The 20,772-nt window shown below is 41.5% G+C and overlaps 3 protein-coding genes across 8 annotated transcripts; 1 reads left to right on the forward strand and 2 right to left on the reverse strand.

Annotated features, from left to right (window-relative positions):
- Positions 1–934: 934 nt before the first annotated feature.
- Positions 935–9,945, forward strand: LOC115687785 (protein transport protein SEC16B homolog). Of its 3 annotated transcripts, XR_008818083.1 has the most exons (14): positions 935–3,340; positions 3,588–3,908; positions 4,546–4,674; positions 4,763–4,885; positions 4,999–5,166; positions 5,482–5,607; positions 5,720–5,854; positions 7,206–7,333; positions 7,407–7,515; positions 7,651–7,956; positions 8,064–8,213; positions 8,310–8,608; positions 8,908–9,653; positions 9,799–9,945. XR_008818083.1 is itself a non-coding variant. In XM_030613451.2 (13 exons), exons 1-13 carry the CDS (start codon positions 1,481–1,483, stop codon positions 9,425–9,427), a joined length of 4,374 nt encoding a protein of 1,457 aa, XP_030469311.1. In that variant the 5' UTR covers positions 935–1,480; the 3' UTR covers positions 9,428–9,945. The 3 variants fall into 3 exon arrangements, 2 of the variants coding, with proteins under 2 accessions (XP_030469311.1, XP_030469312.1); XM_030613451.2 differs by having other exon boundaries at positions 8,908–9,945; XM_030613452.2 differs by having other exon boundaries at positions 8,103–8,213; positions 8,908–9,945.
- Positions 9,946–10,633: 688 nt separating this feature from the next.
- On the reverse strand, positions 10,634–16,300 carry LOC115687838 (asparagine--tRNA ligase, chloroplastic/mitochondrial). Of its 2 annotated transcripts, XM_030613520.2 has the most exons (15): positions 15,796–16,297; positions 15,379–15,447; positions 15,048–15,158; positions 14,826–14,930; positions 13,552–13,689; positions 13,390–13,470; positions 13,163–13,240; positions 13,020–13,088; positions 12,849–12,923; positions 12,667–12,750; positions 12,457–12,543; positions 12,158–12,253; positions 11,905–11,979; positions 11,001–11,127; positions 10,634–10,901 (listed from the first exon to the last, which is right to left on the reverse strand). In XM_030613520.2, exons 1-15 carry the CDS (start codon positions 16,210–16,212, stop codon positions 10,786–10,788), a joined length of 1,728 nt encoding a protein of 575 aa, XP_030469380.2. In that variant the 5' UTR covers positions 16,213–16,297; the 3' UTR covers positions 10,634–10,785. The 2 variants fall into 2 exon arrangements, with proteins under 2 accessions (XP_030469380.2, XP_056174481.1); XM_056318506.1 differs by lacking the exons at positions 10,634–10,901; positions 11,001–11,127 and adding an exon at positions 11,724–11,835 and having other exon boundaries at positions 15,796–16,300.
- Positions 16,301–17,257: 957 nt separating this feature from the next.
- Positions 17,258–20,076, reverse strand: LOC115687846 (steroid 5-alpha-reductase DET2). Of its 3 annotated transcripts, none has more exons than XM_056318525.1 (4): positions 19,402–20,076; positions 18,698–18,750; positions 18,480–18,515; positions 17,258–18,386 (listed from the first exon to the last, which is right to left on the reverse strand). In XM_056318525.1, the coding sequence occupies exon 4, from the start codon at positions 18,309–18,311 to the stop codon at positions 17,508–17,510; it is 804 nt and encodes a 267-aa protein (XP_056174500.1). In that variant the 5' UTR covers positions 18,312–18,386; positions 18,480–18,515; positions 18,698–18,750; positions 19,402–20,076; the 3' UTR covers positions 17,258–17,507. The 3 variants fall into 3 exon arrangements, with proteins under 3 accessions (XP_056174500.1, XP_056174499.1, XP_056174498.1); XM_056318524.1 differs by having other exon boundaries at positions 18,698–18,753; XM_056318523.1 differs by having other exon boundaries at positions 17,258–18,515; positions 19,402–20,074.
- Positions 20,077–20,772: the final 696 nt, after the last annotated feature.

The following is a 20,772-nucleotide window of genomic DNA, read 5'->3' on the forward strand; positions in this document are numbered from 1 at the left end:
GTTATTTGAAGATTTAAAAACTGCCCCACAAAGACTTGTTTGCAAAAATCCTTTAAAGATTCGATTACACAAAAAAGTTCAAGAATGACTTGAGATAGTTGGAAAAGTTTCCAAACCTACTATGTCTTTGACCCTTGAGAGATTACTTTACTTGTTCGAAAATTGTGAATTTCTTCTTTAGATAATTGAATTTTGAGCTATTTACTTCATCGTTCATCGTTCAACTCAAACCGATTTGAGATTCGCCATTAGTTAATAAGAGGAATCGAAATCTCGAGTGGTATATGTTTGTACTTGTTGATCGTCGATTTTTTAACATCATCCCTTCATCCTCTCGGGGCCACATGATTACCTAATAACCGATGCGTATCATATTAGAGATTGTCATGTTGAGGATTAATTGAGATAGGTATGGCACAACTGATCGTGGGTATAGTAAAATGGACAAATTGAGTAATGAAATAAGAAGAAGAGAAAAAGTAAGTAGAGAAAGAAATCAAGGGGAAAAATGAAATGAAAAAGGGATAAGTGTATTGAAAGTCCACAAACTTGTCACAAAAATACAATCGAGTCCTAAATCATTCAAAAAGTGCAATGAAGTCCTAAAGATTGTCAAGTCGGCACAATCGAGTTCTTCCATTAGCTCCGTCTAATATGACAAATAGAAAATACTAACAAATTTTAGGATTTAATTGTACATTTCGAAAGCTTGAGGACTCAATTACACTTCCACGGTAAGTTTTAGGACTATCGAAAAGAAAAAAAAAAGAAAAGAAGAAGGTCAAAAAACAGCGTCGCAGTGAAATTTGGGGCAGAAATAAAAAAAAATTAAATATACCTTCCAAAAATCAAACGAATATAAACCCGAAAAAAAAAATAAAACAAAGAAAAAATTGACTCAGGAGGCCTTTTGGTTTTCCGGGTGGGGGGGCTGGCTGAATGCGAAACTCTCTCTCTCCGTCTCTCTGCGAGTCTCAACCTCAATGAAGTGACTTCTTCTTCTTCTTCTTCTTCTTCCTCTGCTGCTGCTGCTGCTGCTTCTTCTTCTTCCCGTCAGCTGAATTCTCGGTTTCCTTCTCCGTTTTCCCCTTTTCGGGCGTCATGCTGAATGCGTTGATCTCAAGTCCGATCCCGCGCATCCTCGAGGCGTCCCGTCAGGAAACGGCGCCGGCATCGGAGGGCCTCCAGGAGCCCTAGATCTTCCCAATTCGAGGTCCCCTGTGCCCGCGATTCGGTGTCGGGCGATCGCAATCCGTCGGTTCCGAGGTGAGATTGCGCGTGCCCGGTTGGATCTCGGGGGTTGTCGCCGCCGCCGCGGCGATCGTTACGGCCCCGGAAGCCGACGTTTTCTGATTGCCGGGGCAGCCGCCGTTTCGATCCGGATTCCGAGGGTAATTCGGGCGGGGGTGGTGGCCTGTTTTTTTTGGGTGGGGGATTGAGGGGGATCGCCGAGGTTTAGGGTTTCCCTTGTTTGGGTTCGATGGCTAGCAATCCTCCATTTGAGATGGAGGATCAGACCGACGAGGACTTCTTCGAAAAATTGGTGGATGATGACGATGATTTTGCCCCTCCGGGATCGGCCTCCGCCTCTGGCTCCGATGCGGCGAGGAAATTTTCTAATTTGAGCATTGTAGATTCGGGCGAAGGAGCTGATCCGAAGCTGAATAGAGAGGATTCTGCCGATTTTGGAGTGGCGGATCAGGTCGCGCCACCTGCAGGTGAGAAGAAGGCTCTTCTGCCTCCAAACTCGTTTGATCTCAGTTCTGCAGTTGGTGCGGAGCCGATCAAAGGTGCGGCCGTGGAGAGTTTGAATGATGGAAGTGGGCACGATGCAATGGGGAGCAGATATCATTTGGATGCCGCTTCAGGATCGTTGAGTGTGGCCGCAGGTGAGAGCAGTGCATTGGCATCGGCCAATTCGTTCGAGTTTGACAGTCTGATCGAGTCTAATGATAACGGCACTGGGTCTCAAGATTTGGTTGATCCAGTGAAGGAAAAGGATGGTGGATCTGGTAAGGGAATCAAGGAAGTGGGATGGAGCTCATTTCATGCAGAGGCCGTTGAGCATACCCAGGGCCATGGGTTTGGATCCTACTCCGATTTTTTCACTAGCTTGGACAATAGTGGTGGGGAGTTCTCTGGTAATTTTCCGGAGGATTCAAACCATGAGTCAGTAATTGCAGCAGGTAGTGCCGAAAATCAGGCCGATGGATTGGAAAACTCTGCACATTATGCACAGTATCAGCAGGACCAAGGCTATGGGGCTGGTGATGACCAAACCGCTAATGTGCACGATCTTAGTGGTAGTCAGTATTGGGAAAATTTATATCCGGGGTGGAAATATGACTCCAATACCGGACAGTGGTATCAAGTGGATGGTTACAACCCCAATATGAATCTCCAAGGGAACTCTGGTAATACTGCAGTTCAGGAATGGCCTGCTAGTTCTGATGGAACATCAGAGGTTTCTTATTTGCAACAAACTGCTCAGTCTATCGTGGGAACTGCTGCGGAGGCTGGGACAACTGAGAGTGTCTATAGTATGAATCAGGTTTCGGAGGGGAATAACGGCTATCCGGATCATATGGTATTTGATCCTCAGTACCCTGGTTGGTATTATGATATGATTGCCCAAGAATGGCGTACACTAGAGAGTTATACTTCTTCTTTACAATCATCAGGTCAAGGTCATGGTTACCAGAATCAAGATGGATCGATTGCCACTGATGTAACAAGTCAAGCTCATAATAGTGTTCATGGTGACTACGGGCAGGCTAACAATTATGGGTCACAGATTAATGTTGGTCAAAGCCAGGATGGTCATTGGGATGGGTCATATAGTGAATACAGTCAACCGAGCAGGAATGATACACGGCAATTAGGAACAGTCGCAAAAAGCGATGCAATTTCAAATTTTGGAGGACAACAGCAATTCGACACTCTGTATGGCTCCGAAGTTGCTGCAAACAACCACATCAATCCACAGAATTCATTTAATTCTTTTGGGGCAGTTGAATCACATGGAAAATCGGGCTGGAATAAGAGTGAGGTTCAGGGGGCTTTTGGATCACAGAGCTTTATCCCCAGTCAACCATTCAATCAGGCAATGGTTGAGCAGCATGATCAACTGCATTTCTCCAATGATTTGTATGCCAATCAGAAGCCAGTAAATTTTTACCAGCAATCTTTTCAGGGTACTCATCAGTTTACTCCAGCGTCTAACGTAGGACTATCTTCGGCAGGGCGTCCTGCCCATGCGTTAGTTACTTTTGGATTTGGTGGGAAACTCATAGTAATGAAAGATGCAACTTTTGCCAGTAATCCATCATATGGAGGCCAGGTCTGTCTTTAGACTTCTCCTTCAGTTAATTTGGTTTAGGGAAGCTGAAAGGGATATTACCCCTCTTTTTTATGGTTCTATACTTTGAAGAAAAATTATGTTCCTGAAATTCCTCTGGATTGTGTTTTGCTGTTGAAGTATATTCATTTTAGAGATCCTTCAGATATAGTTTGATATTTAATATCATGCTACTCTCGCTTGAAAAAAGCACTCACTTTTTGTTGTTTTCCCTCGTTTTGGTGTGAAGGATTCTTCTGGGAGCTCAATTGCTGTCCTCAACATAATTGAAGTATTCCAAAAGAAGAATGATGCTTCTGGCAATGGATTTGGTGCTTGCAACTATTTGCATGCTTTGTGCCAACAATCCTTTCCTGGTCCTCTAGTTGGTGGAAGTGTTGGAAGTAAAGAGTTGAACAAATGGATGGACGAAAGGATTGCGAACTGTGAATCTCCAGATATGGATTACAAAAAAGCAGAGGCTTTGAAGTTGCTTCTGTCTTTGCTGAAGATAGCCTGTCAGCATTATGGTAAACTTCGATCTCCTTTTGGCACCGAAACAGCCTTTAAGGTAAATTTTGTTCAGACCTGCTATCAACTTTAGTTCTTTGTTTTGGATAATTTTATCATTTCTATGAAGTTTATGCACATCATCCTTTACATACTTTGCCAGGAAATTGTTACGAAGAAAGTATTTTCAAGTTTATGCTTCTTGCTCTGCTTTTTCTTCTCTCGATCAACTGTGGGTTGGCAGCTTTTCTTTAAATTTGAGATCTTCAAAATTGGTTGTCTCGCTTCCTCTAAAAGCAACTAAATCTCATGTGACGCAGTAGGTATACTTTAAAGAAATACATTGCGTAGGGTTTTTATGTACGTACATATTCCATGCTTTGGTTCCTTTTTATTTAGAAAAATGGCATATCTTCTGGCTTAAATTTTTAGTCAGTTTCTCTACTGGAAAAATTTCCAAATATTGATATCTTTCATCTAGACATGGTTTCATGTGATTAATTTGCTGAGAAGTCTGAGCGGGAGATGGGAATGCTCAATCAGAAGTTTGTGGCATAGTTTGAGAATGTTATCACTCTCGTTCTTTTTCATAACTTTGATTTTATATTTCCTCTTTTCTGTTTTGGGTCCTTGCATTTTCAGTGTTATCATATACTGGACAATTAAGATGGTACCTGTCAATCTTTTCGTGCTAACAGGAAGGTGATAGTCCTGAAACAGCAGTTGCCAAACTTTTTGCGTCTTCTAAGAAAACTAATGGACCATTTGGAGGTTATAATTCTGAAAACCGCTGCTTGCAGTTTTTACCTTCTCCTGAACAAATTCAGGTGTGCTAATTTCTCAAACCTTTTTTCATTTTTTCCACCTTGAGCAGCAATCTCATGTTCTTTAAATGATCTTGGATGTTTTTGGTAGGCGACTGCCTCTGAGGTGCAGAATCTTCTTGTTTCTGGAAGAAAAAAAGAGGCTCTACAGTGCGCACAAGAAGGTCAGTTGTGGGGACCAGCCCTTATACTTGCCTCACAATTGGGGGATCAGGTGAGGTGGTCCTTTCATGTTGTTTTTCCTTTCTTTCTTCTACTGATGCACATCTTGGGTGGCTAATGCTTGGCTGTATTTCTGGTTCTTGGATTGGAATTGGCTTCTTGCAGTTTTACGTTGATACTGTAAAGCAAATGGCACTCGTACAGATGGTACCTGGATCACCGTTGCGGACATTGTGCTTGCTAATTGCAGGTCAACCGGCTGAAGTCTTTTCAGCAGACACCACCCCCGCTAGTGCTCCTGTTACCACGATTATGTCTCAACGTCCTGCTCAGGTGTGTTTGGGTGGTTATTCTATCTTTAGTTGGTCCTGAAACTTATTATGCATGTTTTTTTACCTTGTGTCTGGTGAATTTTCCTAGTTTTTATTGTAGGAAATGCACCTAATTTATATCATTATAAAGAGCGAATGCTCTTGGATTAGTTATGACTGAATTGATCTCATTGTGATATCTTCACAGTTGACAGTGTATCTCTGTTGGGAGACATGGGCATCATATCTGTTGATATTTGCAATTAAAAAGGAACTGACTCTATAAATTTAATTATGATCTGTACAAAATTAACTCATATTTTGCTTTCTTCTGCAGCCTCGGCCCAATGGAATGCTTGAGGACTGGGAGGAAAATCTGGCTGTAATTGCTGCAAACAGAACCAAAGATGACGAACTTGTGATTATTCACCTTGGGGATTCCCTATGGAAGGAAAAAAGTGAGGTATGCATGTTAGCATTTCTTTTATTCCCTGCATACAGGAATGAGAGATTTACAATTGAGTCTTAGGCAAGAATCATTGCCATTGAGCCTTTACACAAGAACTATGGTTCAGATTATTGCAGCACATATATGCTATCTTGTGGCCGAAGCAAATTTTGAGTCATATTCAGATACTGCAAGACTGTGCCTTGTGGGAGCAGATCACTGGAAATGTCCACGAACTTACGCTAGTCCAGGGTCTATACAGGTATTACTGTCTCATTTAGCTGTCAGCTTTTTATTGTTGTTTCATTTTTTTATGCCATGATTCATTCAGTGGACTGCATGTTCTTTAAATGAGTGTTCTGGAAATGATGTTGCATAAATTCTTGGAGGTACAGGCGTACTGGTGATCTTTTGTGATGTTGCTGTATAAACTTCTTATGACTAATAGATTACCTCAGTCTCTAGTCTTGTACTCTTTGTTGGCCATATGCATGCTATGCAGCTTATTTATTTATTTTCCCACCTTCTTCTTGTTTGCTTTTTTTGTGAGGTCTGTTGACTATTTTATCTTGTTAGATCTACCTTAAACAAATGTGATGCCATGTTGAGGTTTATTGGCAGAAGAAATCATGATTAAGATGCTTGGAACTTGCACAAAATCCTTGTCTTTCCTGGCTTTTGATATAATCAGGGTACTAGAATCTCTTGCACTATTTTGACGAGAATTTTGCATAGCACTAGTGATTTTTACTTTTAGTTATTCATCCATAATATCTTGCTTGGGCTTTGATTTACAGGACTAGTGTTAATCTTGTTTCAGAAAGGAGAGATTTGAATTTATGCATTCCGACAGTTGTAGAAATGAGAAATGTTGATCATTTCCTAGAATAGTGAACTCCACTGTGTTTCTTGATGTGTTTGTGGTAGAATAAGAGGTGGATGGAACAGGTTTCCTTCTAATGCCTATCTGTATGTGGTTCATATTAGGTAGGAAGTATAGGACACACGCACGCACAAAAACAGTCGGCAGGCATGTAAAATGGGCAGAGAGCGAGAGAGAGAGTTCTAACAAAAGCAGTAGGTATGGTCAAGGCGAAGGCTTGTTTATGCTTCGAGATCCTTTTTAGATCTTGCATGGCATTGCTCATCTTGAGTTTGTCTGTTGCCCTGTTGTTTACTTGAGTAGTGCCTGTTCAGAAAGTGTTGACTTTTGGCTGTTTAGAGGGGAGTTTGAGCAAATTTTCAACAATACTGATGCAGATGCAGCCATTGCTACATTTTCTGTGGCTCTGAACTTGTTGGATATCGTATTTATTATATAAGAATGCGTTGGTTGATCCTATCTTTGTGATTATGATATTTAGATGTTGGTGCAACAAATGTTGTGGGAGAGATGAACATTTTTTAGGCTGCTACCCCTGTGATGCCTTAGATCAGAGTTGATCTGATGCGCTTCTTAGAGGAGGCTAAGACGATTTTGAATCATTAGTCGTGACAAATAGATTCCTATTATGTAACCATAAACACTAAGTCTTGCACCTCTGCTTTATCTTGTCAGCGTGAGAAAATTGAATTTAATGAGTGAAGCTTATCATGCCATGTTTTTTGGACAGAGGACGGAGTTATATGAATATTCAAAAGTGCTAGGAAACTCTCAGTTTATCCTGCTACCCTTCCAGCCATATAAGCTCATATATGCCTATATGTTAGCTGAAGTGGGAAAAGTTTCTGACTCACTGAAGTAAGCATCGGACCTTTTCCTGTTATTTTAACATTTTTAACAGCATTTAGTCTAATGTAGCACGGTCTTTAAGGTACTGCCAAGCGCTATCGAAATCTCTGAAAACTGGGCGAGCCCCTGAAGTAGATATGTGGAAGCAAGCGGTTTTATCTCTTGAGGAGAGGATTAGAGCCCATCAACAGGTGAGTTTGGTTAGTTTAGACCGTACACCACATAGCTAGTTAATAGACCGAGGTCCCATTCATCGACTGGTTAAATTACGAGTAAGTAATGGCTATTTATCACGATCACCATTTTGACAGACAACCTGTTTGTAGGGTGGGTATTCAGCAAACATGGCTCCCGCAAAGTTAGTTGGTAAATTGCTCAATTTTTTTGACAATACTGCGCATCGGGTTGTTGGGGGGTTACCACCCCCTGCACCATCAACGTCTCAAGCAAGTATTCAAGGTATTGAACAATTCCAACAGCCAGTGGCTACTAAAGTTTTGAGTAGTCAATCAACAATGACCATGTCATCTTTAATACCATCTGCTTCAATGGAGTGGCCGGCTGATAGCAGCAAAATGACAATGCAAAACAGAAGTGTCTCAGAACCAGATTTTGGGAGGACCCCAAGACAGGTTTGGGTATTTGCAATTAACTTTCTGGAGCGTTCTGCTTTTTGCTTCAAATCTCCTGTTAATGTTGAAGTTGCAATGTTTCTGATGCTACTTTAAGTTCTGATCAGGTTGATTCCTCAAATGAAATAACCTCGGCTAATGCTCAGGGCAAGGCTTCAGCGTCAGAGAGGACATCCCGCTTTGGTAGATTTGGTTTCGGCTCGCAGCTTTTACAGAAGACTGTGGGGCTAGTGTTGAGACCACGCTCAGATCGTCAGGTACTTTGGTTTAGCACTAATGTCATGCTAAATCTTTTGTATTAGCAATATCTGCAACTGATCTGACTGTTCTGTCGTCTGCCATTTAATCTGAAGGCTAAACTGGGCGAAACGAATAAGTTTTACTATGACGAGAAGCTAAAGAGATGGGTAGAGGAAGGTGCTGATCCTCCTGCTGAGGAACCTGCCTTGGCTCCTCCTCCCACAACCGCAGCATTCCAGAACGGAATGCCTGACTACAACCTGAAGTCAGCACTGAAGAGTGAAGGACTTGTCCCCAACGGAAGTCCAGACTTTACAAGTCCAACACCTTCAGACCACACCTCAGGAATTCCGCCTATTCCACCCAGCTCGAATCAGTTCTCAGCTCGAGGGCGTATGGGTGTTAGATCAAGGTACTTTCTTAGTTATATATAAATGATTACTCCACAGTGCTTTTTTTTTCTTGAACGGACCATTTTTGTAACGACTTAATGTTATTGCTGTTGTCAGAGGACATGAGTTTGTTGGATGACTATCTTATTCTAACAATGAGTGTGGTTGATATTTCATCATTGTTTCTTTCACGTAAAATCATTCTGGACAGTGAATGCTGATGGATAATTTTTTTTGGCCTTTAGAAACTGATGGATTTCGTTCCTTTTAGTCCACTTTTATAACAACCAGGTAAAACCTTTTTGTGTTGATTTGACAGGTATGTTGACACCTTCAACCAAGGTGGTGGTAGCCCTGCAAACTTATTCAAGTCACCATCTGTGCCAGCGGTTAAACCTGCCGTCGCTGCCAATGCAAAGTTTTTCATTCCAACCCAAGTAGTATCATCAGGTGACCATACCATGGAGGCCATAGCTGAAAGTGCACAAGAGGAAACCTCAACTACGGAAGAACCTTCGACATCCTCTGCCTATGACTTATTCAAGACTTCTGTACCTCCTTCGACAGCCATGCAAAGGTTCCCAAGCATGGGTAACATCCCAAGCAAAGTGACTACGTCAAATGAAAACGGTTCTTTCGAATCTCACTCGCGCCGAACAGCATCATGGAGTGGAAGCTTCAACGATGCATTGCATCCACCTAAGAATGTGGGGGTAAAACCTCTAGGTGAGGCATTGGGCATGCCTCCTTCGGCTTATGTGCCGAGCAATCCTACTTCGATGCCCATGCCAATGAATGGTGGAGGTTTTGCGGATGACCTTCACGAAGTGGAACTTTGAGCAGAAACTTTCCAGTTGGAAGAACTCTGAGCAGAGAGTTGGAACATGTAAATATTCAAGTTTTGTTTTGTGTGATCAATCTGAGTTCCATTGCCGCTTCATCTTTATATAAATGATGAAAGGTCACACAAGCCAGCTCCTGTAGTATCTTGAATAGCTTTAGATGTTCGAAGCACTGGATCTGGACCACCTACGCCGGCACTTTACAAAGTGGATCTATACCGAGGTATTCTTCACAGTTAAAGGCTTGATAAATTTCCTTAATTATCTATTGATATTAGCACGAGGGATGGGTTTCTATATATACAAAGAATAGAAAAGTCTGCAGGGGCGGCTTTGTATAGTTCATTTGTTCATTTATTTGGAAACAGATAGTCCCTGAAAGGAGATAGTTCACAAGGAGGAAGGAGAGCCTTGCTGAATTGTAAAAGCGTAAAGATGGCTTGGTGGTTTCTTCTTTTGTAACTGTTTTTTGGGCCTATTCCGATGCTCTACTGAAATATAGAGTCGATCTGCCATAGACGCTGTATTTTTCTTTTTTCTATTCTTTTCATTTTGAGAGAAAAGTAACACAGATCTTAAGTTTGTTTTGCTTAGCCAATGTTAGTCAGAATTTTCTCGTAGTTAGATTGATGCACCAAATTAATTGCGCATCAGGTACTTTCTTTATGCTCTCTTCGTCACTTTTCTGAAACTTTGATTTCTTTTATTCCGGTAGCTTGCTTCGCTGCTTGCTGGTTTCAGAGACGCAAAAGTTTCAAACAGGCGAAAACATCATGATGCATCTTAGTCAAGCTCAGAGGGGCCAATTTCCCTCCTACCACAACATCACCCGTCTTCGCCATTGTGGTGCGTCACCCACCCAAAAAACATCTGTCAGATCTGAAATTACGTCTTCCCGAACACATAATCGAGCGTATCTAAGGCCTACTATAAATGGCAAATGGTGTGCTAACTTAATACTCACTGCATGCTTGACAACAATTTCACAAGCCTGCTTATGAGGATCAGCTCACTGATGTCTGCCGACGACTAATCACCAAGCAGGCGATTAAGAGTAAACGAGGCTAGCCTTTTCTTTTTGGCCTAAATTCAACGGAATGGATTATAATGGTCAGACGCAAAAGATAATTCACGTTCCTGAGGGCACTTCCTCTACAGAGATCCTCACCCTTATTGAGCCTAGGGCCAAATTGCAATTGCAAATGCAATGAACATGGCATCGGTAGGCCACTTAAAGAATGATATATATACAACGACTTTCAAGTTTAAACTTCAAAAAGACTATCTAGTTTAGAAGTCAAAACAGAGAAACTTGAGCTCCAACTCGGTAACAACACGAGAAAAGAATAATCCTGCTAGAACTCGGATGAACCGGGCGTCCGAGGAAAAGGTATCACATCTCTTATGTTCTCTATGCCGGTGGCAAACTGCACAAGCCTCTCGAAGCCCAACCCAAATCCCGCATGAGGAACTGCCACATGAGGATGAAAAGCCGCAGTTTTCAATCATGGTTGATTAAAATTGCCTGCTTTCGACATCAGAATATATGATTAAACAGAAACTCACTCACCTGAACCATAGCGGCGCAAATCAAGATACCACCAGTAGCTCTCTTTATTCAGCTTCAAGTCATCTAGACGAGCTTCCAGATACTCGAGCCTTTCTTCTCTTTGGCTTCCTCCAACAAGCTCACCAATCTGCAAAAGAGTCGGCATTTAATGAGACTACAAAGAGGAAAAGCTAGACTAGACATGAAAGCTCAGAAACAACTTTATACCCACCCCCATCTGTGAAGAGGTATGGCTTGGAAAAAATTTGGCTGTAGAATGACCCATTGTTGGCATTTGTTTTATATATATTCCAGTAATCATATCGGTTTATGCTGATTTTACATCAACTTGGCTAAGACTTAGTGATATGTGGACAGAAATTATCTAAAATTCATTCATGTGTTCTCTCCAATGGAAATGCTGATTAGTCATCCGAGTTACAGTACACATCCAAGAGTCACTTAAACTACGAAACAAGAAATGTGCTAGAATTGCAGGAACACGAATAACCTATTGATCCTTGGGTAAGGTGGTACAAGTCACTTTTCCTGAATATCCGAATTTTAGAGAACTTTATAACTGATGGTTCTATTTTACGGAGAGAAACTAACTTATTTTCACTTTTCTCCCTTCAAATACGTAAAGGTGGGAAATCTAATGGTAAGACTCAGACCTGGGCATAAGGACTGAGGCCAAGGAAAGGGTGGTTCTAAGCAACTGAGGAACCCTTGGCCTTGGTTCTCTTTTTCTCCTCCTTTTCTTTTTATCTCAATTTTCTGTGGGCCAACCCCTTAATGGCTCCATTTTCATTGCGTGGATTAATCAGCCATGCTCATCACCTCATGCCTGTTAAAACTGGTCCCCCAGCAGACTTAAATCAGGAAGGGCATATGATAGAAGAGAAAAGGAAGTAGTTGAGTTTACCCGAGGAACCAACATATCCATAGCAGCAACTGTCCTTCCATCGTCATTTTGCCGCATATAAAATGCTTTAATATCCTAAATCATCAAGTATAAAGAAACTTCGGTGCATTAATGCTCATTTCATAGGCAAACACAATGCACAGAAATTATGCAGGATGAAAAGTGATTTTTTTTTTTTGGGTGGGGAGGCGCGGGGCCGGCGGGGCAGGGGTATGCTTAAGCAGAAAGAATGCAGGGGGAATATGGCTCATGCCTTCGGATAATCTCTGATGATTACTGGGCATCCATGAAAGACCTGTTCCGTGATATAACGCTCATGCTCGCTTTGCAAATCGCATCCCCATTTCACCTATAAAACAGCGAAGTGAAACCACTCTATAACAAGAAAAGATCATTCTGCAGTGTTTCAGTTTAAAAAAGTTTTAAAAGAAAAAGGAGTTCCATGATGCTAAGCTTTTCTAACTAGGGAAGATACTTTTTTAAACTCTTTAGATACAGTTAAGCTAAACGATGGAAAAATATGATCTATTTTAGCATAAGAAAGAGAATTACCGGGAATTCAAACTTCTTCTTGGATTTGACAAGTAATTCAATAGCATCAGTATAAGTCAATTGCACAAAGTCTTTATTAACTACATCCTGCAAAGCAAAGAATTGATCTCCTACACATCAGACCATACACCTTAGTCCGAAACACTTCACCATCAAATGCATCAAATCTACACGAAAAACAAATATGTCTTCATCAATAATAACTCATACCGTCAGTCGGTCGATTATTCCTTTCTCAATCCAGGTATTAAAGAATTCCATATCTTCCTGGCAATTTTCAAGTACATGCCTCACCTTTAACAGATAAAAGCATTCGTTAGAGGAATATCCAGAAACAAAATCTTCATATAGAAGAGCTCCCACTAGGAAAGGCAAGTGAAAAGGTAACATACTACATACTGGAGATAGGCTGTTGCACAGGCCATGTCATCATCCAGATCAGCAAAGGCAAGTTCAGGTTCAATCATCTACAGGACAGACACAAATTTCAAAGCTATTAATAAAGATGATCTTAAAGAGTTGTTTCCAATAACAAATGGAAAGCGAAAACAGACTCTTCTCACCCAAAATTCAGCCAAATGCCTTGCCGTGTTAGAATTTTCAGCTCGAAAAGTGGGTCCAAATGTATACACCTACAAATATAATGAACACATGCTGTTACTTCCGCAAATTTAATGCTGATAGGGAGGAGAGGATGAAAACATACATCGGAGAGAGCAGTAGCATATGTTTCGGCATTGAGTTGGCCAGAGACAGTCAAGAATGCTGGCTTCCCGAAAAAATCCTGACATGTTGCACAAGGAAATTAAAAGAAAGAATCATGCTAAAAAAGAAAGCACTTAGCAAATACGGAGACAACAAACACGTATGCCACAGATTGGGGCATTGATTAGCCCTTTCAAAATATTATCTCCAAATAGCAAGTCAACTCACTTGTGACCAATCTATTAAACCATTTTCAGTCTTTGGAATGACATCGATGGGAGAAGCGGTGGCTTCTCCTGAACTTGGAATCTGTGGATGCAATAGACAATAACATTATAAACTGCAGAACATATTTTTGTAATATGCGAAATATTAAAGAAGGATACATACCAAAGTAGTGACACAAAACTGTTCTCCTGCTCCTTCACAGTCAGAAGCTGTGATAATGGGACTTGACACCCAAACAAATCCATTTTCTTGAAAAAATTTATGCGTAGCATAGGCCAAAGCATTCCTGACTCTGGCAACCTAGACTCGGAGAGAGTTGAAGAAGAAAATAGATGCTTTAAAATATTTGCAACATCATAAATTCCAGTCAAATGATGCATGTAAGAGCATGAAATTGAATAATTGCAAGATCTCACTATATCAATGCCATCAAGTTCGATTGAAACCAAGATATTCAACAAGAGTAGACAAGAAAAATAAAAGCTTGCTTCTTGCAAAAGTGAAACATCAATATCTAAGAATTAAAGAAATTAGTTCATAGTTTGTCTAAGTCAACTAGCACATCCTATATCAAGTATCTATTTTAAAAAAGGAACTTGATCACGATACCGGAATTATTATATTTGACATCATCAATGGAGTTGAACATTCTCATCTTGAACTGGAAATCAAGGAACAACATCGACATAATCCTAAACGTGTGGCTAAAACAAGCAAATCCCAATGGGATTAAAGTTTGTTCTTAGAACATTCTTGAATAAATCACTCTTTTCTCCAAATGTTTTGGACGAGATCTCACAAAAAGTATAACCAACTATCTTTGTTTTAAGGATACCGTGCAGCACAAGAAACTAATTTATAACGAGAAATCAAATGAAAAGTAGTTGCAATAACATGTTTGATGTGCTTTTCGACACTGCTTCTGTGTTAAAAAAGCTGCACAAATTCCAACAGAACATCTAGCAAACTTTAAAAACCAGGAGGTGCAGTCGACTTCCCAGAAGGAAGTGAGGGGTGCATTGCTTCTATAGCTCTTAACTTTAAAGTTTTGTCCCATCCCAATAATTCTCGAAAATCAAAAGTATCAATGGAATTCTACAAAAATGGGTACTAAATCTACTATTGATACAAATTCAAACAATCATAATACCACAGAGAATGATGCTTTCAGCCCAATCAATTCCAAAGTACATTTTTATAAATTCAAGGCTGAATAAAAAAGCAGTAGAAAGAGATCCAAAGTAACCCATATTAAAAACCGTATGGAAATTGCCGAGAGGAACTCACGGGGCGGATAACGATAAAAAAGTGAACCGAAGAGGGAATACAAATGATAGGAGGACATTACAACATCTGCCAATTTTCTACATGCTATTACATCGAGCAGTAAGCTTGGAGCTATAATGCATTATTAATCACAAGAAGCAGATTCTTACCGCACCAAATGTGTTTGTTCTGGGGCGAAGATGAGCCTTTGTTCTTAGAAACTCCCTGCTAACCCTTTTCTTTTGAATGGGATAGGAAGGATCGCTCTTGCCAAGCTGTCAAGAAAACTATGAGCACAACAGCGTCGCTGATTTAGCTAAAAAATTGAGCAGAAGTGATGAAATTGGATCACTTTACATATAACATATTAAAGAATTCTGATAGCTCCATACCAACATAATTTTTTTGACCTTCAATTCCACCTTCTGCTTTGATCCTTGGCTGGCGACAAGGATCCCTTGTATCCATATTGATGCACCGGTTGACACCAAGCTAGATTCTACCTATGATTTTACCCCAGAAATTAACCAAACACACCTCTGAGATGCCTTTAAAGAAGTGCATATATCGCCCTAGTCTCATGTGAAACCTTTTCCTTTAAAAAAAAATATGCAGCATAATCATGAAAATAACTGCACGATAAAATGAAGCATGAGAGTTTCCCGATCTCATGAAGCTAGCACAATGTATGTAAACCAAAAATTTTATTGCTTGTGGGGCTACCTGATCATAACCTTCAGCATCCGAATCCACAACACATTGCATATTTGAGAGGCAGGAACCATCATTAACCTACATCGGAAATGGAAGAGAAAACCAATTCACCATCAAAATTACACTGAACACTTAACCCATACAAAGCATCCGCGGCACAAATGGATTCAAGCATTATGATGTTATCATATATTAGCTTAAAAAATAAATCTTTTAATAGAATCCGAGATACTAAACTCCTTTTGTTTCCTTCTGAAGTGATCCTGCAAATGCTGTGCTTTACGAGCTTAGCTATAAGAAAAAGTAATAACTAAAGCTTCAATTCACCAATGATAGAATACTCCATGGAACTCAACATTCCCATTTCCCACAAAATAAACAAGCAATGAAACGAACCAAAAGTTCACCGACGGAATCATTCATTACCTCGATGAACGTGACGCTACTCTGAGCACGAAGGGTCCGAACCCAGCCCATGACCGTCAGCGTCCGCCCGACTAGGCCCAACCCTTCGTCGGCGCCGCCCTTAATCTCCGAAATCCTCAACCTTTTCCTGAACTCGCCGACTCTACCGCCGAACTCGCCCCTCGGAGGATCCGCGGGCTCCGGTTTCCTGGCCTCGACCGCCTCGCCGGACCGGAGAGCGGCGGCGATCGCGGTGCAGAAGCATGCCCGGAGCGGGGCGGCGGAGGGAGGGAAGGGGCGGCGGGGGGCGGCGGCGACGGCGGCGGGGAGAGGGAAAGGCCGGGACTTTGAGAAGGAACTGGAGCAGAGGGAGAGGATGCGGAGGGTGGAGAAGGGTTTTAGGCGGAGGGAGGCGGAAGGCGATAAGGGAAACGCCATTGGACAGAGAGACCTCGGAGCTCGGCCTCTTGTCCGTCCGCGTGCGTGTGTTGGAATTCTGACCACAGAGGAGTGAGGAGAGCCTATGAAGGATGTATGAAGTTTTACCAAATTAGGAGTGAAGTTTTTGCCCCCCCCCCCCCACACAAAGTATAATTAACTGGAGTGAAATTATTTCAATGTCCATGTAAGTTTCTGTCAAAAGAAGAGGAGATTTACACTAAATTAGCAAAAGATGCATTAAGCTACGCTACGTGATTTATCGAATTAAAGTAAGGGGGAAAAGAGATTTGCTTTTTGTATGTGCAGCTTTCATATGCAAAGTGAAATGATGCCCTCCTTGTATAGCAATTTGTCCATTTATATTAGCGCTTATATAAGTGTCGTACGAGTCATGGCATATGTTAAAAAGACTCTTCCTTTTCTTTTTGATTCACAACGAGATAGTATTTTGGATTCATTTCTGGCATTTTGTTAAACCAATGTAAAAGATTGATTTAGGGAACTCGTTGCGGAACACAGCATTTTGAATTGACGAATCTTTATGTAACACTCTGATCATTTTACCGACTAGTTGACAATGTTGTGCAAATATGACAAAATATTCATCATTAGTAATGGATACTCCACTTTCCTTTCTATATTGTGCGTGCGTGTGTTTTCATCTCCCCTGAATACAGTCTATTTCTCACGTTTAGGACGATAGTGTGAATAAATTTTCGCATGAGTTTCCTCTAGATGCGAAGAATGAAGAGAAAAAAAAGTCGAACATCATCCTTGCCAAAAGACTCAGAAAGTCACTTTTTTTTCTTTTTTGAACTCAACATGCTGATTCCTGTATCCATTTCTATCACAAGAGTCAGGTAGGTGAATGATTCCAATTTGAGTCTCAGGTGAGTGGAAAAAGAAAAAAAAATCGCCGACCCGTCGACACCCAAAAACAGAAAGAAAGGGAAACGGCAGTTAACCATCTTCAAGTCCATGGCATTGGATTTCATGGCAATTATTTCTTTTGGCTTTTGCCAAGAACTAAAACAATGGCATGTAACAAAATCGGGTGTAATAATGACCAGATTCAACTCTTACTTACATAAAATCAGGCTGCCAATGGTGTTCATACTTCAGAATTGCACAACATAGTAAGCAATATCCACTGATCAATATCAACTCCCTTATTTAGGGGGATTACAAATCATTCTTGGAAAAGCTCTAACAAGAAGAAACGCTGGGTACAAATCACTCCCAGTTTCATCCATATCTTTCATTCCCCTGTTTGCAAGTATCCTCATGAATGATCAATACAAGAATGGAATGACAGCTTTCCTACTCTTTGGGTACTCCTCCCCAAACTTATCCAAATACCACCTGTGGTTTCCACGAGCCCGAGGCACCAAGTTGGCGCACGTGTAGAGGAAGAACCCGAACCCGCCCCAAGACCATGTCATCACAGCCCATCCCAGCCACTCCACAATCTCTCCCAAATAATTGGGACAGCTCACAAACTCGAACAACCCTCCTCTTGGCACTCTATACCCTTTCCCTTCCCTCTTTAACCCCACCAGCACCATGTCCGACCACACGTTCATCCACATCCCACTCACAAATATCACCAACCCCACCAAAAATCTCCCCCAATACCACCACCCACCGGCAGCACCATCACTCTGGTAATTAGACACCCACCTGGCTTGAACGTAAGCATTCAAGAGATTGAACCCAAATGCCATGAGGGCCACAGCGACTGGAAAACGATTCGCGGCATTCGGTTGAGTACTTTTCTGTCCACTGCTTGATCGGATACGTAGAGGATATATGATCGTTCGGTGGAAGTAGTGAAAGAGGAAAGGGGAGATGAGAATGAGGGATCTGGGGTTGGAGGAGTTTCTGCCAAATGGGAATATCAAAAGCGTGAGCCAAAGAGTGGGGCTTTCCATGAGGAACCAAGCAAGGGCCGGGGAGATGGTGGGGCCCCACCCCGAGCGGTGGTGCTTGCCATAAGGGGCTTGGATGTAACGTAGGGAGATGAAGGTGGGTGGTGCAATGAGGTAGAGAGTGAGGAGGCAAGTGCGGAAGAGTTTCTCGTCTGAGATGGTGAGCATCTTTGAGTTTTGAATGTGTTTGCTTGTTTTCTCTTTTTGGTCGGAATATGTGTTTGCTTGTTGATAATGTGGTAACTGGGGGAAGAGTTGAGAGTTTAATGTATGAATCTGAAAGCAGGCAATAAATAGGATCTGACAAATCGAGATAGTATTGGCCAAAGCAGATACCTCTGTACTGGTGCCTAGCTAGTTTCCATATAGTAGCTGCCAGATAAGGTTAAATTGTTGTCATTGGCATTTAGGATGAGGAAGAAAAATAATTGGCAGATTACAACTTTCATTCTACAATTGACATGTGGTGTATATATTGCATTCAAATCTCAATTACTAGTAAGTTCTCCTATTTCCTTAAGAAAGAGCAGTGATAGTCAGGTAAAATATCTAACCTTGTAATCGACATATAGAACAAGAAAGCCGGTCAATGCCACACTGAGTGAACCTGCTATGATGGGAAAAGACAAAGAAAAAGAACAAGTCCTAAGATTTCATTTTTCATCCGTCGAGTAAAAAGCATACAAGAAAAGACGGCTAAACAGAACAAAAACAACAACGATTTCGAAAATAGGATTGGATCCACTGTGATCAGAGCATAATTTGCAAGCAGATAATGCCTAATGCAGAACTAGGAATTTGAATGCATTTTTCTTCAATGATAAGAGAAGTTAAAATTACAGAAAAGTGGTTTCAGTAACATTGAAAAGAAAAGGTAACCAGAACATTTTCTTGTAAATGGAATTCGTCAAGCCAAAAGGTAGTAGCAAACTTTCATCTCGTCGATGAAACAGTAGTGGCTGTGTCCATATGCTATCAACGTATGCCGATGTCCTAAATTGTATTGAGTTTGTGCCATAAACTAAGAACACTCTCTCACCACTCCCAAGAAATTGGCAACTACTACAACTACCACTCCATCCAAACGTATCAGTCGCGCTTGAACCACTAGAGCAAACAAAAAAAAAAAAAGAGCCCCCTTTTTCTTCACGGAGACATTTCAACAAGCAGGTAAGATACACAGAAACTCAAATCAGCATCCAGTGAAGTACGGGTACTGAAGCTCGAACAACATAGCGAGCAAGCTCGGAAACGGTACCGTGGGTCAGGCGGCTGGATGCGGAGGAAGCGACGAGAGGGATCGATGCAGGGCAAACGGGACGAAGAACCCAACGTGGGGTCTCGCTTGGATCTGCATCATCAGTGTGCCCTTTCTCACTCCATGAATCTGCAAGAGAGCAAAGATTGGTGCTCTTTCAATGGATACTGGAGACTGAGAGTAGCTGTAATTCTTGGAATTCAGCTCAGGGGAATTATCAAAATCGATCCTTTTAGATCGAGATGGATATCAAGATGTTGCTATTCTTTTTTTTCCACCCCTGGAGTTCAGAGAAAAGAACCTCCTTTTTGCTCTCCGACAACTTGAAAAGAGAGAGCTGGAAGTTTCCATCTCTCCCACGCATCATTCGAAGTTGCGAAAAATTTGAATTCGTGATTGTGGGGATTTTCGTTCCTCGAAGAATTCGATTGGTGATCTACAATCCCTGATTTTCGGCTCGGATTTGTCCCCGAGAATTGGGCACGAATCTCTCCAATCGTATAATCAAATATGCGTCCCTTATTCACCTCCCGATTTTTGGAAAATTTCCACCGGTTCCTTCGGCTTGCCCGGGAACCGGACCGGTCGGTCCGATAGGTCCGTTTCCAGGACCAAGTGGACCATTCCTCAGTTCCACGGTAGAAAACGGCTCATCGTAAAATTGATCACTCTTATCAACAACAGCTATTGCTGTCTGATGTTAAATGGAACACAAACCTGCTACAGGCCAACTCTACTAGAGGCTGACCTGTAGCATACTTACTTTGTTTTATGTCTCGGCGGCCCTAAGCCCCTGGATATTGGTCATCCCCATAAAAAGGGAATATCCCATTTACATTTTACATCCCCAAAAGCCAAAGAAGAAATCTTTGGAAATGAAGCCTTTTGAGGACCTGCTTAGGTCCAAGCATGGAGCATTAAAACACTGCAAATAAAAGTGGTGTAGCGAAAGATGAATTCTTGGAATCGTACTCCTTTATACTGTCTTGGTGTGCTAAAATTTTATCACTTGGGAGCTGCAAGGAATGAAAATTCGCATGGTCTCCTCTGTTCCTGATGTTCATGTCGGATTGAGACACGCTAGAAAATCCTCGTGTTGGATCAAGGATTGCTAGTTTTAAGGTTGTGTCAGAGGAAAGTTTTGTGTGCGAAACAGGGTGTTGTTTCGACCCCATGTCCGACTCACCAAAAGTTCGTCTTCTATTTCAGCGATCAATCCTGATAAGCCTGTAGTACATGTTCTCCCTCATAGGTAGATTCCAATGGGGTCGGTCGAACCGAGTTAAATGGACTCACCAATTGATTTTCGTATAGTTGTTTAGCTTGAATGCAACGTCTGTATCTCCAGCCATTTGCTGGAACATATATGAA

This window comes from Syzygium oleosum, unplaced genomic scaffold (genome assembly GCF_021117445.2).
Source record: "Syzygium oleosum isolate NSW1041296 unplaced genomic scaffold, Sole_v2.1 Sole_v2.15, whole genome shotgun sequence".
Taxonomy (NCBI): Eukaryota; Viridiplantae; Streptophyta; class Magnoliopsida; order Myrtales; family Myrtaceae; genus Syzygium; species Syzygium oleosum.